The sequence below is a fragment of the Lissotriton vulgaris genome, chromosome 3_1 (genome assembly GCF_964263255.1).
Source record: "Lissotriton vulgaris chromosome 3_1, aLisVul1.2, whole genome shotgun sequence".
In the NCBI taxonomy this organism is placed as follows: Eukaryota; Metazoa; Chordata; class Amphibia; order Caudata; family Salamandridae; genus Lissotriton; species Lissotriton vulgaris.
In genome coordinates this window covers 226,964,563-226,981,762 of record NC_141689.1, presented here as the reverse complement: position 1 = coordinate 226,981,762, position 17,200 = coordinate 226,964,563, and the positions used below count along the sequence as shown (strand labels likewise).

At 40.8% G+C, this 17,200-nt stretch overlaps 1 protein-coding gene across 2 annotated transcripts in view; it reads right to left on the bottom strand.

The window, feature by feature from the left end:
* The window catches only part of SETBP1 (SET binding protein 1), a 290,894-nt gene that overhangs the window by 53,414 nt on the left and 220,280 nt on the right, over positions 1 to 17,200 (bottom strand). For both annotated transcript variants that reach the window (XM_086960330.1, XM_086960329.1), the window contains exon 3: positions 13,603 to 17,035. In XM_086960330.1, the coding sequence (XP_086816456.1) occupies positions 13,603 to 17,035 (3,433 nt within the window). The remainder of the gene's footprint in view (positions 1 to 13,602; positions 17,036 to 17,200) is intronic.

The following is a 17,200-nucleotide window of genomic DNA, read 5'->3' as shown; positions in this document are numbered from 1 at the left end:
GTTTTTCACCTATTTGCCAATTCCCTACTATTTTGCAAGTCATAAGCTTTACAATAACTGTAAACATAGACGCTAAAATAAATGTTAAAGCTCCAAAGTTGAAACCCCACATTAAAAATGAGTTCCCATTTATAAAGCCATTAATGGAAAATGAGTGCAAGAATAATCATACTGTTTTTGTGACATTCGCTTTGTGGTAAATACTTTACGCAACCTCATTTAAGTTTCAAGGGTCAAGTGTGCCTATTTGTTAAGAAAGAGCATTTCAGTAGCAATTAGTAGTGTCAACCTAAAAAATAAAACTATGGGGGCTATTCACAATTCATTTTGAGGTAAGTTTTGTAGCACTACACTAGTACTACAAATTTCTATTTACAAGCATTCATATGGAGGTTCTGCCTCTCCTATTTTTTTCTGTGCAGAAATCTCTATCCCAACAGCAGAGTCTCTGCGCATGTACATGTTTTGGTATTAAATGTGGGAGGGACAGGGGGAGTGGCTGGAAAACAGGGAGTACTTACCACTAAAGGTGGGAAATTTGGACAGAGTGAGTAGAGGTTTAGAGAGGGATGTGCTCCTACCCACCAAAAAGTAAGTCCACTGCATTTCACAAACAGTACTTCTAAAGGTAGTATAGCGAGAAAGGGACCCAACACAGAAGATGAGAGCTGAAGTCGGTCCAGCATCACACATGGCAAGCCACTGGTATTGCAAAAAGCTCTTACAAAAGAACTTTTTAAAGTAATCTAAAAATCTTAAACCAAATTTATTTTTCTGATGTTTAGATAAAAATTAAATTCCCACCTAAAGTAGAAAAAAATACTTACTATGCATCAACGACTATTTTAAATAATGATTAGAATAAATTAACTTAACTATATTTGAATAAAAATAATGTTACATGATAATGTTCAATTCGAAAAAAGGTCATTAAAATATTTTATAATGAAATAAATATGTACTATTCTTAGATTATTTACATCAAATCACAATTATTTATATGTTTTATTATTTTAAATGGTGTAATTTAATTTAACATTATTCCCAATGGTGTTTTATTTAGGTCCCTATCTCCATCATTTTTTATGGTGGCATTGCAGTATCAGTGGCTGGTTTGAAGGTGGTGGTAGGCCTACTACCATTTCTCTTCTGGCTGTAATAACTTACTTGAGTACAGTTAGTTAGGAGTGGAGACTACACTTTTGAATGACTTTATACTTAGAGTTTGTGAATAGCTAAATGTGGTTAATTGCATGCGTAAATGACTCACAAGTGTAAGTTACATTTGTGAATATAGGTGTATATTTGCATGCTCATATAAGCCACGCTAAACCTGCTTTACAATAGGAGGCAACAAAATAATAGTTTTTTTTCTTAGCCTCGTCTCAGAATCTAGATCTGGAGTGGATGTGAAGTAAACGCAAACAGCACATTGAAAGACATCCCTGGACTTCAAAGATGGACATACCTAAACTTCATTTGAAGAGGTTCTCCAACAAGCCATTTATTAGATCTGGGGGTCTCTAGTTGGCAGAGGTAGGTACCACTGTCCAAATAGGGACGCTTGCTTCTAGTCAGGGTAAGAAGGATACACTCTTTAGATAACCCCTGCTCAGCCCCTTGGTAGCTTGGCACGAGCAGTCAGGCTTATCAAAGGCATTGTGTAAAGTATTTGTACCAACACTCACAGTAACACAGTGAAAACACCACAAATGGACTCCACACCAGTTTAGAAAAATAGAAGTATTTAATCTAAACTAAACAAGACCAAAACGACAAAAAATCAACATACACAGTTCAAGAATATGGTTGCAAAAGAGTTCTTAAGGTTGCGTTAAAATAATCCACAGTTGCGTCACGTTTTAGTCAACAGTACCTTTAGATGTGACAAAAGTACCAAGTGAAAGCTGTAGCGTTGAAAAGCAAGCGATGCGTCACTTCTGAGACCTTGGGGAGGCGATGCGACAACCCCGCTGGACGTAGCGGGCATGTTGCGGTGACTCCGGTCTGTATGGAGAAGGATGCGATACCTTGTGTGGATTCCGGTCCAGCGGCTCAGCGGCGATCTTCTCCTCTCGCGGCCCCTCGATGCGATGGCTCTGCAACGACTCTCGCAGCGACGTGATGCGGTCCGCAAGCAAGCGGTGCGACAATCTCACCCAGTGACGACAGGCTCTGTGACCATACTCTTCCCGCTCCGGACGGGTGCGTTCCGCAAGCGAAGGATGCAACGACTCTGGCAGCGGCAACAGGCGCTGCGACGATCCCGGCCTTCGCATCGCACTGACTGGGATGCGCTCCGCAAGCAAGTGATGTGTGAAACTTTGCAGAAAGTCTTTAGTATCTTGATTTCCAGCTTCCCAACAACAGGTACAACTGCCAGAGGCACCACTAATGGCCCAAACACTCTAGGAAAGACAGAACTCTCTCAGTAGAGTTCAGGGAAGCTGGGGGTGAAGCCTTTTGTGCCTGGGACTTCTTAACAGTGAGCCAGCTCTTCGTCATGCCCTTGGAGATTCCTTCAAGCAAGGGGACACAGCACAAAGCAAAGTCCTTCCCCTCTCCTTGGCAGCAAAGCAACTACAGGTCAGTCCAGAAAAGCAACAGCAGGACAGTGTTCCTTCTTCGGTCTTCCAGCTTTCTACTTGGCAGAGGTTCCTTCCAGGATGATCTAAAGTTCAGTGGTCTGGGGTCCTGTACTTATACCCAAAAAAGGCTCTGTTCCCTTTGTGCAGGAGGGCTCTGAGCCCGGTCCAAACCAGTTCTGGAGCACTCTGTTTACATGACTCCTCCTTTCCTTTCAAAGTGCAGAGCAGAAACATCAGACGCCCCACAGGAGGTGGAGCCAGCATTGTGGAGGGAGAGCACAGCCCTGCAGCACTTTGTTGACATGATTCCTTCTCTCCTTTCACAGGGCAGGGCAGAGACATCAGACGCACCACAGGGGGTGGAGTCAGCACTGGGGGGGGGGGGCAGGCACAGTCCTATTCAGGTCCCAGGTGCAACTCCTCCCTCCCATTTAGATGCAGATCTCTCTATTCACCACTGGGTGGACTCATTCGGTCTCCTGGAATCTCCCAGCCCTGTCAATCACAAACCAAACAGTCAATTCATAAACAGGCCAAGGCACACAGAAAGGTCAGTCAAGAGAACAGCCACTTTCTAAAAGTGCTGTTCTCAAACACAGGATTTAAAAACCACCTTTCCTAAAAGATGTGTTATTAAATTCTGAGTTCAGGGATACCAGACTTTTACGTCCTACCTTGCTCCTATGGGAAGATATGCTGGTGGCCACTGTAGCCACCATTCCCCATGATAGCCTATGGGCAAGGTAGCCTTACAATAGTGAAAAACGAAAATGGCTGTCATTCACTACCAGAGCATGTCACCTGCACTAGTACATGCTCTACCTTTCACATACACTGCACCCTGCCCAAGGGGGTACCGTGGGCCATCATAGGGGTGACCAATGTGCACTGAAAGGGAAGGGTTAGGCCTGGTCAGTGGGGACACTGACCAGGAAGACATGGCAGATGACAGACTGCACACAGGCACTGCGGTGGCAGGCCTGAGATACCATTTTAGGGCTACTCATGTGGGTGGCACAATCAGTGCTGCAGGCCCACTAGTAGCATTTGGATCACCAGCACTGGCACACTCAGTGCACTTTACTAGGAACTTCTTGGTGATACAAATATGCCAATCATGGATAACCAATTACAGCAACACTTTACACAGAGAGCATATGCACTTTAGCACTGATCAGCAGTAGTAAAGTGCCCAGAGTCCTATTGCCAACAACCACAGGTCAGGAAAAACAAGGGAGGAAGAAACAAAACGTTTGGGGATAACCCTGCAAAAGTGCCATTTCCAACACCATTCAACTGCAAACCAGTCATATAGCATCTTTTTATGACATTTTACAAACTTTCTGGCTCTATGCAGACGGACTAAATGCCTTAGAAACTCCTTATCACATAGGGATTCATTAAACATGGAAAAATCTGTTGATTATGTGAATTGGGTATACAGTAATAACACTACCTACAAATTCAAAGCCTTTTGGGGCTAAGTACCCAAGACTTCATGGATCAAAGTACTGTCAAATCTCTCAGCTAAAAAGTGAATGGGTCTGATTTGTGCATAGAAATAACTAAAATTTGTAAAACATAAAATTAATTTTCAGAGTTAGATGCACATGTAAATTTGCCATCTATGGACAGAGAACTAAAACTGGTTAAACAGTTATAGTCAATAAACATCTTTTAGATGAAGGAGTTGTGCTACATAGTTCACACACTTCCAAGAAAGGGATTTAGGTAAAACTGAGAGCTAAAGCAATTGATTCTTATTCAGGATTTAAAGAATGCGAAAGAAATGAGTGGAAATGGGTGCTCTTCAGGTTCTGGGGTAAATCACCATGGGGTGACCCAGTATCCCTCAGAACCTGGGCAATACAATTTAATATAAACAATGGTTCTGTCGGGTATGTAACCTCAATATATGAATTGAATCCTTTCTCAGTTCGATTAGTCCTATGGTTAATTAAGACAGTGCTCCTAAATAGGAGCTTGCTCACAATGCAAATCCAAAACCAAAAGAGTTCAGGGTAACCATCCGTTTTTAATCTATGAATTAATTTTTCATTCATAAATACCCTGTTTGTATTTCACTATTTCACTTCATCTCACCTTATATTCACTCAATTTTATAATGCGCCGTCTTTGGAAAAAGTATTTGTAAATTGTGAATAAGTCTTGATTGAATAATCTTTATGTACAAACAGGGTATTTATGAATGAAAAATTAATTCATAGATTAAAAACGGATGGTTACCCTGAACTCTTTCAGTTTTGGATTTGCATTGTGAGCAAGCTCCTATTTAGGAGCACTGTCTTAAGTAACCGTAGGACTAATCAAACTGAGAAAGGATTCAATTCATATATTGAAGTAAACAGGTTACATACCCGACAGAACCATTGTTTATATTAAACTTCAGGTTCTGGGATCAGGTCTATGGCAACCAGATCATGAAGACATGACCATATTCTCTAACCTTGCTCTCACAAAGAATTTGAAACCAGTAAAATACCTGGGACCACTAAAGAATATTTAACTTGATGGCATTTGTTGAGCATTAGGTGTCCTGGCTAACACAATAAGGACTTTCTCTGCTCCCATGGCAATTAACATCCGTCACACTCAATCACAGGAGGAATTATAGAATTTAAGAGGTTAAATTAGGCAGGGACATGAATGAAATAAAAATGTTGTTTTGTGCACAGATGACTTTTGGAATCCAAAGAACAGATTATATGGATTGCGAAACAATTTACATAGGACTTACAGATGCTGAAAGATCAGCAAAATTAAGGGGGATGTGATGGACAATCCAGACTGAGGGCTCTAAGGAACAGGAAGCAGCTATTTAGTTTTTGACTCTTCTATTATCTCCACAGAGTATCACAGTGTTTTTCTACTGTAACTAATTTCTATTTTGTTACCGAAAAAATTAGAAAGCGTTCCTACTCTGATAATATGCCCAAAACACTGTCTCTTAGGCCAAATGCATGACAAACAGTACATCAAGAAAGCTGAGCTTTAAAAACAACAAAGAAAGCAATGGTTGTGTTCTTTGCCATGAACAAGTAGACATCTAAAATGGCATCATATTGAGGAGATCACCTCTTAAGAGGTCAATGTACTTTCCCACTTCTAGCTTTCTAAAATGATTTGAAAGGGCACTGGACTAAAGGTTGGTTGAAAAAAAGTCACATCTCACACAAACCAGAAGGCTAAAATTGAGTGTGACAAGACAACTGCATTTTTGCATTTTGAAAATGAGCATACATGTCCATCTGAATATTTTCCAAGTAGATATACTAGATGGAAAGAAGGTGGAAGGGAATCCTTAAAGAGAATTACACCTGCAAACTCAGCTTATTACCATTCATAGCATAACATCAACTAGGGTGAAACCAGTCTTGGGTTAATTGTGTTCTGGTTCAGAAAAGGCCTAGCTTGGCAGTTCGGGCTGGATTGTTCTTATTGGAGTAGAATCAAGGCTGACTTGCATATGTCCAGCCTTGATTCTGGTTCAAATCTGAGGTGGCATTGCAGGCAATAAAACTATGGGCTGGGATGCAGTCCAAGTAATTACCAGTGGCTGAGATTATTTCAAGCATCACACTCATCACTATTTCTATACTCCATTCACCATAAGCAAGCAACTTGTGGAATGGATACTCAACCATATTTACCACTTGGCTCCAGCACAGGAAGGCACGTCAACTGGTGGCAGTTAGGGGTAGTTGCCTGTTAGCAACCTGGCTAAAGGTTTGGCAAGCAGATATCTATGCAATATCAGTGGGGGTTCAAAGAGTGAGTGGTGTTATGTCCAATGATTTTGCCAATTTGATAAATTGACATCCATGAGCACAAAATACTTCACATTTCCTTTTATTTCAACTTGAGAGAGCTGCTTAGGATATTGTACAGAGGAGATATTGGACAGCCATCATTACTCTTGAGTGACACATCTTTGTCTAAATTTGTTACACTGTGCAGCAGGTAGAAAAATACTCCTGTTTTTCATTCTTGGAAACTTAGCTTGAGATTTGTAATTTTTTATTTTATGCTGACATTTTGACTCACTAAGGTACAATGAGAAATCTGATACACATCAACTAAAATAAGATGTTGAAGTTAATCCACTTGTCCTAATCAGGTGAATTTTTGATATGAACCAATATATTAAATTAACAGAGCTTGGCATTTCCTGAAACACAATTAACCTAAGTTACTACTAGTGTACCTAATGATGGTACACATACCTACAAAAACGAACATAGGCCATGAAAAAATGATAGACGATAAAGAGCACCTATTATCAGCACCTTGTGAAATAAAGAAATAGCTCTACAAACTAAATGCTTAGCAAGAACAAAGTCCACCTGTGCAGCTCAAGGACAATCATGTTAGAATGCACAATAACTCAGAGGCACGATATTGAGAAATCATGAAAAAATCTATTCGATTGAACCTAGGGCAGAATATGTGGACAAAATAAATGCTTAGAATTGAGATAGTCTCATATCAAAATAGGAGGGAAGAGGATTAGAAGTCCATTAATTTCCCCTGGACAAATGTTCAATAATCAAAAATAGAATGGACACTAGTTTCTACAAAATCATTGGTTTGTATTCGAAAACCCTCATAGACATTCTGGTATCGTCGTTGCAATATATCTTTTTTCCGCCCCATCAGGAGTCATGGCGTATTCATCGGGTGTTCGATTGACGTGCTGGATGCCTGACTCACCCGAGGCTACCTCTGGTACAAGTAGAAGTGTCCAGAGATCAAAAAAATATATGTGAAAAAATAGAATAACAATAGTGTCTAATCAAAAACGATTATTTATTGTAGATAGCTAGGCACTATAGTTAAAAAGGAGTTGCGATATGCAGGTGGTCAAGTTACTGGACTACCATATCTCTTAAAAGACGTGTCGACATGTTTCAGCCCACTGGGCCCAGTCGGGTCTATGGACCTTTTGTCAGGACAATAAAACGTATAAACAAACAAAACATACAAAAGATAATTAAAGAATGTGACTCACACAATTTGTGTGGGATTCAGTGTTGAGTATAGGGAAATTCCCATGCTGTTTTGCGCAAAGTGAGCACTTCAACAGGGGACCCAGAGTCGCATATGGTTTTTTACCATGAGGTACAGCGTAGCGTCCCTTGTGCTGAACTCTACCCCTGGCTATCAAATTGTGTGAGTCACATTCTTTAATTATCTTTTGTATGTTTTGTTTGTTTATACGTTTTATTGTCCTGACGAAAGCTCCATAGACCCGACTGGGCCCAGTGAGCTGAAACATGTCGACACGTCTTTTAAGAGATATGGTAGTCCAGTAACTTGACCACCTGCATATCGCAACTCCTTTTTAACTATAGTGCCTAGCTATCTACAATAAATAATCGTTTTTGATTAGACACTATTTTTATTCTATTTTTTCACATATATTTTTTTGATCTCTGGACACTTCTACTTGTACCAGAGGTAGCCTCGGGTGAGGCAGGCATCCAGCACGTCAATCGAACACCCGATGAATACGCCATGACTCCTGATGGGGCGGAAAAAAGATATACCGCAACGACGATACCAGGATGTCTATGAGGGTTTTCGAATACAAACCAACGGTTTTGTAGAAACTAGTGTCCATTCTATTTTTGATTATAGAATTGAGATAGCTCATATTAAAGTTAACATGAGATGAACCCTAGCCAGAAGTTGCAGTTCCTTGCACTCCATGGGTGCAACTATAGGGTTACATGATAGACCTTGTGAACTATTTACATCTGTGTTACAAGGATAGGCATGCTTTGCATTATATTTGTGCACCTTTCAGAAACACAAGAGAAATGTCCTGTGAGGGTATGCGTAGAGCAAACTCTCCGCCTCATGTACAATATAGAATTCAAAGTGAAAGTGGGGAGACAGTCTTCAAATATAACTCCACTCTTGGTGTATTTTGATGTTTTCTAAAGGATGGGGCATTCCTAGTAGTTTTCCTCAGCAGATTCCTCATGGTAGAACAAAAACAAATACTAGAGGATTTATTTTTTACGTTTCCCAAAATATATCAAAATTGGAGTTAAAATAGTAGATGTACCTTCTGATCTATTATAGGGAAGGTTGCGCTTTCCCCAGATATTCTAAGACTGGAGTTAGAACCATGAATTTGACTGCTCAATGTCCAACATGCCCACTGTTGTCCCAAGGACACAACTCAACGCAAGAAACACTTGATAACATCCTGCTAATAGTCCTGTATCGTGAATTCCAGCCATTCTCCTGTGAGACATCCAGCAAGTGTAGCAATGGGCCAGATCTCATTTTGGACTTTCATAAATTGAAAAGCTCCAAAGGCAGGCAATGCCCTTGTTAACTGCCCTGGTCTGCTTACTTCCTTGTTGCAAGCAGAGATATTCAGTGAGAAATTAATAAAAGCCATAGGACCTGTGAGCTAAAATGACTAAAGCGGTCTTGTGAGGAGTCCTAGGCATTACTCCCTGACAGGTGTACCAAGCTACACCTGGCTAGGTGAGCAGTTAAGTGCATAAAAAGCACAGGTTCTGACACCAGTAACCCTCTGACCGTAACCCCTTGCATGCTGATGACGGCCAGGAGCCGTCATGGCACACAGTGCTCGTGTGCTGATGACGGCTACTGGCCGTCATGACCGCACCCGCTATCGGAATGTGCCGCACAGGCGCAGAATCGCGGCAGCATGCAGGGGTTAAATGCAAGTCGACAGTCATGTTTATTATCATGACTGTCCATCCTACAATGTCATTGGTCATTCATCTTATTGAGATCCTTTCAAACCATTAATCACAGTTTCGTAGTTTCATCTTTGAGAGGCAAAATAGATTGTTTAGATATTTGCTGGACATATATAAGATCATTCTGCACACTAAATAGTAAATGCTCTAAATACTTGGCACCGTAAGGTGTCTTTCTAATGTGGCACCATAACACTTGAATTTAAGCAAAACATTGCGATATGCTCCTGTCAACCTACCAGCACCTTCCTGCTCTCAAATGAGAAGAGCCTGACACCACTGTTGATGCTCTATACTGCTCTCCATGCAAAGGTTGTTGGGTGTTAATTGCATTAGTGATGATCCAGTGTAACATGCTTTTAGAGCAAAATGGTAGTGTCTCTTCATGGTGGATAGTGAATCTCCTCCACTTTATTTCTGTAACTCTATTGCCAACATATCTGACAGTGGTCACATTTGATTTCTATGCAAAAAGCACCAAAATTGTGCAAATCATCCAGCTCACTTAATGTTAGATTACACATAGGAATCAGACCTCTACACCCTCCATCCTGATCTCTATGCCCCTGAACACACACCTCAATGATTACTTGTTATCCACATTGAAATTAATAAGCCCCATCATCTAGAAGGAAGGCTTTGCACCCTAGAAAACATCACAATTATTCCCTTACTATTCCTATGGTTATAGTGCCATTTAATACAAGACATTGAACTCTGAGACAGTTGGCGCCGACATATAGGTTCCAACTTACATATCACATTTCAGCTTTATAAAGGCGGTGGCAAATCTTAGTTAGGTGCACCGACTCTCATATCAACATTCCTGCAGTTCAAAGACCATAAGACAAATATACACAACTAATCCTTTCATCCTTTTGATGACAATAAATTGAGCAACATGAACTTGCCATCCTCAGATCTGAAAAATGGCAAAATTACACAAGCGAGCGAGCTATAATTTATTGATAAACTACCAACATGTAAGTATGTGACATATAAAATGCAGACCTAGATATTAAGCCATGGAGTGTGAAATTAGGGTGTGAAGCAAAAGATAAGGGGCGAAATGAAGATGAGAAAAAGGTGGCGATTGTCAGGGAAGGGATAATCTTCGATGGATGGTGAAGGTTATCAGTGAAGCAGGTTCTTATGTTTCTGAACATAATACAGCTAGTGCCAGTTATGCGCAATGCTTTTAACAAAGGGAGCCTATGGAGCATGGAATAATCTTTCTGAAAAAATGCAATTACACGCCGTATTTAATCAGCAGATGCCATTGACAAGCCATTGGATTTTACATTCTGGTTACTAACATTTTCCAAAATGGACTAACCTATGCGCTCACAGATGGAACTAGGCGATTCGCTAGTTGGCATGTAAAGGTTCTAAATGCTGTCGAAGGTACAATTGATGCAGAGAACTATTTAAGCGTTGAAGCACTTTTGTGGGGTAATTTCTGAATGAAATACATAAATGTGCTATATGAAGATGTGGATTGTAGCTGATGGCAGGGAGATTTACCCAACCTGCTTCCTCTGAGAATTAAACTGCACATTTGATATTTGAGTTACTTTAGTTAGCAGGTGTGCTTTCATGAAGGAATGGTGCTGTACGACTCTTAAGTGTGTTGGTTTACTTTTCATTTAGTTTGAATATGTTACTATGTGAACACGTGCAGCCTGCTGGAGGCAGCAACCCAATACAGCTGATTGGAGGCGAGTGAAATGTTGCCTTACAAAGTCCACTTGTATTGTTTTGAGCTACAAAAAGCTCTCTATAGGAGCCATAATGATGCACCCCATAGTTGATAGCATGAGGTGTGTAAGAAAGACTTCAGGGAGGAACCAAACTCCATTCTATATAAATTTTAAAGAATTGTTAACAAAAAGACATACACACGGATGTGCTTATTAAGCCAGTCCTACAAACAGAAAACTGCATGAGCCAAGATCTGGGCATTCTAGACGCCCTTTCTTTCCAAATGGCATAAAAAGTTGTGACGGAGGACTTCAGGAAATGTAAAGAGAAGGTTTGGACTGCAGAAAACAGGTTGTTGATGCTCCTCTAAGAAGTCAATCTCCATATCTACAATGGTTCTGCAAGACCTACTGTTGCTAACCTTGAACCACACAAAAAGGTGAGGGTAGGAATGCTTGCAAATCTGGTTAATGGTCAAGGAAGCATTACAACTCATTGCTGTTGCCCACTCTAGACAGAGGCTTGCCTTATGCAAATAAGTGCTGTCCCTGCTTCTAATGAGGACAGTCCATCCCAAGCTGCCAGGGGAGACTTTTCCGGTGGGGAACAGACGCAACCCCAGAGTAGTTTTCACCTTATAATCCCTCATCAGTGGCTCCTGCCACACTGCGAGCAATGGTTTCACATCAGCACATACACTTGGACACTTAGGCTGTTACATCAAACACACCAACGGTGAAGAAAGGATACCCTTACCACAACTACACATCGGGGTCGAGTCTGAAGTCAGCTGTGAAATTCAGTCCGGTCACATCTTCTTAAAGCATAAGGCAAAGTTATCTTTTCGAGATAAAAGAGAATGTTTCATAAACTAGTACTATCTTCTCTAGTGAAACCAAACCTACAGCTAAAAAATGCCCCTGATCTCAAGTAAATTTTAGAAGTAACACAAATTTCAACATGTCAATCTACCCAGTGCACAAGTAGTACCCAGAGAAAATGGATGTAGCCAATGTATTCTTTACAGCACTGCTTAGGCAGTAGTTATTTTCCAAGCAGCATTTTCTATAAGACGCAGTGCTTGAGAATCAATGTACATGGGTCTAAACCATAATTCAAGGGCTGTGATTTCATGCTGGGTAGAGGATGTGGCCTAACGGCTAGGGCGGTCGGTCTCAAATCTGGAGAACCGGGTTAGAGTTTCAGCAACGACACTCAACATCCTGTGATTCTGGTCAAATCACGTAATCTCCCCGTGCCTAACACAAATTAATGTGTCCTTGTGTAACACAACTGGTGCTCATGTAAAGCACTGTGATACCAGATACCTTCAGATCATGTTCGCGCTATATAAAAATCTGGAGAAAAAAATACTTCTTTTTGAATGGCTGGAGTAAAATTGTCTCAGAATGAAGAATATTTTATACATTGTTCTCTTTGCACCAAACCTGTGTCTTCCTGGCACTTTCTCAAGTTTAGAAAGTAATTCACAATTCTCTAAACTTCCTGATGCTTCATTTTATCAACAAGAATTTGAAAAACATTTACTTGCATGACCACTTTGCAGGAATAGAACATGTCCCCCATATTAATGAAGGTTTCCACTTATGAGGCAACATTTGATAGCCCTAAGCATGAGTTTTCCGCTAAAGCCTGTTTTGCATAAAAATCAGTTGCAGTCAGTGATTAATTTGAGCTGGTGGTGGGCGACCCAGGCAGTCATTTTTGCGGAACAGCACTTTTCCACATGGAACTTTTATGCAGTGCAAAAGAGAGAAAAACACAACAGTAATAGGAAGATAAAGACGAAAAAACTGTTGAAAAAGACCGAAAATGAACCTGCAAGCATGAACAAAAGGGTCAAGGAATGCACATAGGTGGAAGAAAGAGGCGTGAAGGGTACTCATTACTACGTAGTCTTGGCATTCAGAAAACCCGACATATGTCAGCACCAGCTGAGAGCCTCTGAGAAAAACTTTGGGCACGGACACTTATAATTTTACAAATTAAGCACTTGTACTTCTACAGTGGATCCAATAACATTCAACATGCTAAGAATTTTCTACGACTTGAACATTAAAAAACAAGCTTCTTGTGTCATTTCAATACATCTGTGACTTTCTGTTGCTCCATTCTCCATCTACAAACCTTATTTACTTCGTCTTTGTAAGATGCATAGTTAAACGTTGCACCTTTTTGGCAGACTCTGCATTGTCATGAAATAACATTCAAGAAATTGGGAACAATACTAAAGAATATCTCCCTCATTATCCCAGACATTTTTTGTAAGAATAATTTAGGATTCATTGGATATGGCTATATTTAGAAAGTACTTTTATATAAGAAGTGATCTTTATGAAGGAATCTGTATTCAGACATTTATCTTACACTCACTAGTCTCAGACATCTCTACATGTGGCTAGATAGATGACTTAGAAGCTTTATAAAAAACAAAATTGAAATCTGTCCTGACTGAGCAAATATACACTTCCAAATGTTCAGTTTTGAAAATGACACTACTTTGAACACGATAAAAATCTAAATCTTACCTGAAGATGCTACAGACTCGAAGGTACTTCTGTCCTTCCTAAGCATATTGAAGGCCTGTATGTCCTTTTCTCTGTATGATCCAAAACCTTCAAAGTTCCTTCTTTTATTTGCACTTCCATCACTGTCTCTTTTATCGTGCTGAGAATGCATATCCCTAAACCTGCCCAAAGAGTCTAACCTATTTAAGCCCTCGTGGCTTCCAGAGTACCTCAGTGAACATGAATCAACAGGTTCTATGTTTGAGTCTGTTCTGTTTTTAGGTTGCGACCAGTGTTGAGAATCGGAAAGTGATAGAGATGACAGTGTACTCTCCTCAAAACCGGTCCTCCCACCTTTGTGTCCAGTACCAAAATGCTGGTGTTTTTGCTTTTCCTTGCTTTTACTTTTGTCATGCACAAAAGAAATATCTTTGTCTGAGCCAATCACAGTACTGGAAAAGCCAGTAGACTTGCCAGAAAACAAGCCACTGAAGTCTTCATGCGTTCCAAAAGTCCGATCATCCTTATGCTTGTGCTTATGTTTATGTTTCCGTTTGTGAAGTCGTCCACTTGCAAGGCCACCTATTCCAGCCTTAGGAGTGGGTAAAGAGGACTGCATATCCCCTAAGCCCATTCCCATGGGGGGTTGAAGATGCACTCCATGCTTTGTTTTATGCTTGGCAGTGGTTGGTACCTTCATGTGTGGATTTGCATGAAACTGTGGTGGCGGTACAGTTGGTCTCATAAATGGAGAAGAGGCTCCGAGAGTGTGAGACAAGTACAACGGAGCAGGATACTGGCCATAATAACCATAGTTCATCAAAGGCATTGATGTGTAAGGCATTCCATAGGGTGCATAGTAACTCCCACCGGGAATAGGGTACCCAAACCCTTGAAGAAAAGGCATCTTTGTCATGGTGTCATTGGTTTTGGCAGGCCTACCACGCTTTTTCTTTGACTTTGTGTCAGAAGTCCGGCGAAGATAGAGCAATGGGTCATACTGGATATATGGCACTGGGTAATAGTGATCAAAATTAACTCTAAAAATGCTAGGGTAGGAATTCTCATGGTAAAACGAATAGCTTCTATGGGAAATTCTGAAAACTTGAAACTTGGTAATAAGCTCTTCAAGATCAGCAAGAAACTGGAGATCATCTCTGTTCTGCAGACTTTTTCTTCTTCTCCTGTGCTTTGGCTTTTTGCTACTCTCATGCGAGAGATAGTTATCAACAAGCAGATGCTTCTGCCGGTGACCATGCTTACCCTTAGTGCTGGTGTCAGGTGTTAAGGTCTCTGTATTGTCCAGGGAACAGAAATCAAAGGAGTATCTTCTGCGTGAGTCCGAACTCTTTTCTGCTTGGTCAGAGATGCTGTTGTTGTCTGTTCCAATTCCACTATCACTTGGTATGGTTTCTTCACTATGAGACTCACTCACAGGTGACAGTGTGACCTCCTTTAAAGAGCCTACCTCACAAAGATGTGATGGGGAATTGGCTAGTAATCTTGGTGGAGACAACTTCCATGTACTACTATGTAGTCCTTTATGGGTTTTTGAAGGGAAAGCACTGATTGGCTGAAGATTTGGCATAGTTTTTAACTCAGAAAAATTTGCATCTGTGCTAGCAGGACTCATGGTACAACTAGATCCCACTAATGGATTTGTAAAAGAATTCATAATTGCTGGTGAAGATGCCGCAAAGGACTGTAAGTTTGAAGGCACTGCTGGATTTTCTGGCTGGTTAGAAACAGGCCTTGACTGCTTAATGGCTGTCTTGGGTTCTTCTGTTTGGGGTAGTTGTTCTGCTCTTGGCTTGCGCCCCCGCTTTTTCCCAATGTAGATTGTTCCCCTCTTACTGACATTGATCTGCTTGCATATCCGAGAATCAATTGTTGTGGGCACAGTAGCTGCTGCGTGTGTTTGCGGCTGTGATTTGGATTTCAAGGCTAAATGGCTAGAGCAGGATAGGATTTGGTTTAAAATGTTTTTTCTCTTTAAGGTCTTCATCTTGTTAATTGTTTTAATGGTCTTCTTGTCTAACATACCCAGTTTGCCAACTTGCCTGTGAATTTTAGAGTCATTCATTGATTGATCCTCAAAGGATGTCAACTGAACCAATTCTGCGATGCTCCTTCTCCCTTTCTTCTTTTTAGGGCCCAAGAACTCTCGATTGATCGGACTCACTGGACTGGTGGCAGTCCCTTCATGAATGGTCTCAACGGTGAGCAGTGGCTGTTTCTTTGGTCGTCCCCTTTTTTTCTTAACTGGCGTAATCACTGTAAGACTAGCTTTATTGGTATAAAGTGGGCTGGACGGCGTTATTGGATAGGCTGATGGTGGATCCACCACTGTGCTGACGGAGCTTTCACGGAGTATGCTGGTGTCTTTGGACTTGCTATAAGTCCACCTTCTTTTCTCTGCAAATTTAGGATGTTGCAATTTAGGTTCTTGAGCCAGCATAGACAGATAAGTTGATGGTGGGGAAGATATGAGAGATGCAGATTTACGTAGTCGGGCAACATTATTAAAAAAGGATCGGTTTGCACTGGCAAAACTTTCAAATGTTTTTGATTGTGGTGTAATCTCAATCCCTTTACTTTGCTTTATGATCCTGGAATTTTTTTTTATTTCTTCAAGATATGAAAGTGTCCTGTTGCCAGATTCACTGTTCACAAGTGGTGAAGAAGACTGGACATCCCCATGATTATTTGCATCTCCATTCACCTTTGAAAACTGTCGTTTTTTTCTTTTATGGCTCAGTGGATCTTCAGCTTGTTTCCTTGCTGGGATTGTAGCACTTTCATTATTTAGGCCGCTTTCTAAACTGTTGATGGAGTTTACACATGTTCTAGCTGGTGATGCTTGTTTTACTTTATTGGGTGGCAGGCAATCTTTTTTACCCTCTCGATTGTCATGGGATTTTGGTTCAAATACCTTTGGAGAGTGATTGACCCGTTCCAATTCTGGATTTGTGTCTTTTATGCTAGATTTACGCTTTACATTTACAGAATTCTTGTCCTGCAGATCCATTTGCCCTGTTCCTCCTGCAGGGCAATCTAGAGATACAACTCCATTGCATTTAGCCGGATTACTAGGATGTGCTGGTGTAATAATGTTATTTGGGGGTGGAGCTGCACTACATGGTGTAGACTCCTTACTGTGATTGGAAAGCTGCCGCCAGGGGCTTCCTGCACCTGGTTGTTTTGCTTGTACCTTGGAAAATGAACCTGGTGATTCTGAAGTGGGGCTTTTGACGTTGCCAGCGGTTTTCAGTTGTGACTCTGTATTCACAAATGCACTTTGGGCAGCCGATCCAGTGTCTGATTTTGCTGACCAGTCAATATGGTGCTGGCTATTTTTTTGCTGGTGCTTTGGTTTTAAGGTGTCACTGGTGATGTTTTGCTGAAGGCCAGGATTATAGGGCTGGGCTGCTTGCTTTTGTGGCCTTTCATAAACCTGTAAATAAAGAAAGGAGGTTTTCGATCAATATACAAGATTCTTTATTTACATATGTTATTTGAAAACAATATGAATCAACACTACAAAATGTCACTGTATAAACAGCACACACGTAGAAATAAATAGAGTTCCTCAGCACTAAACTTTTCAATCGAGTTTCAA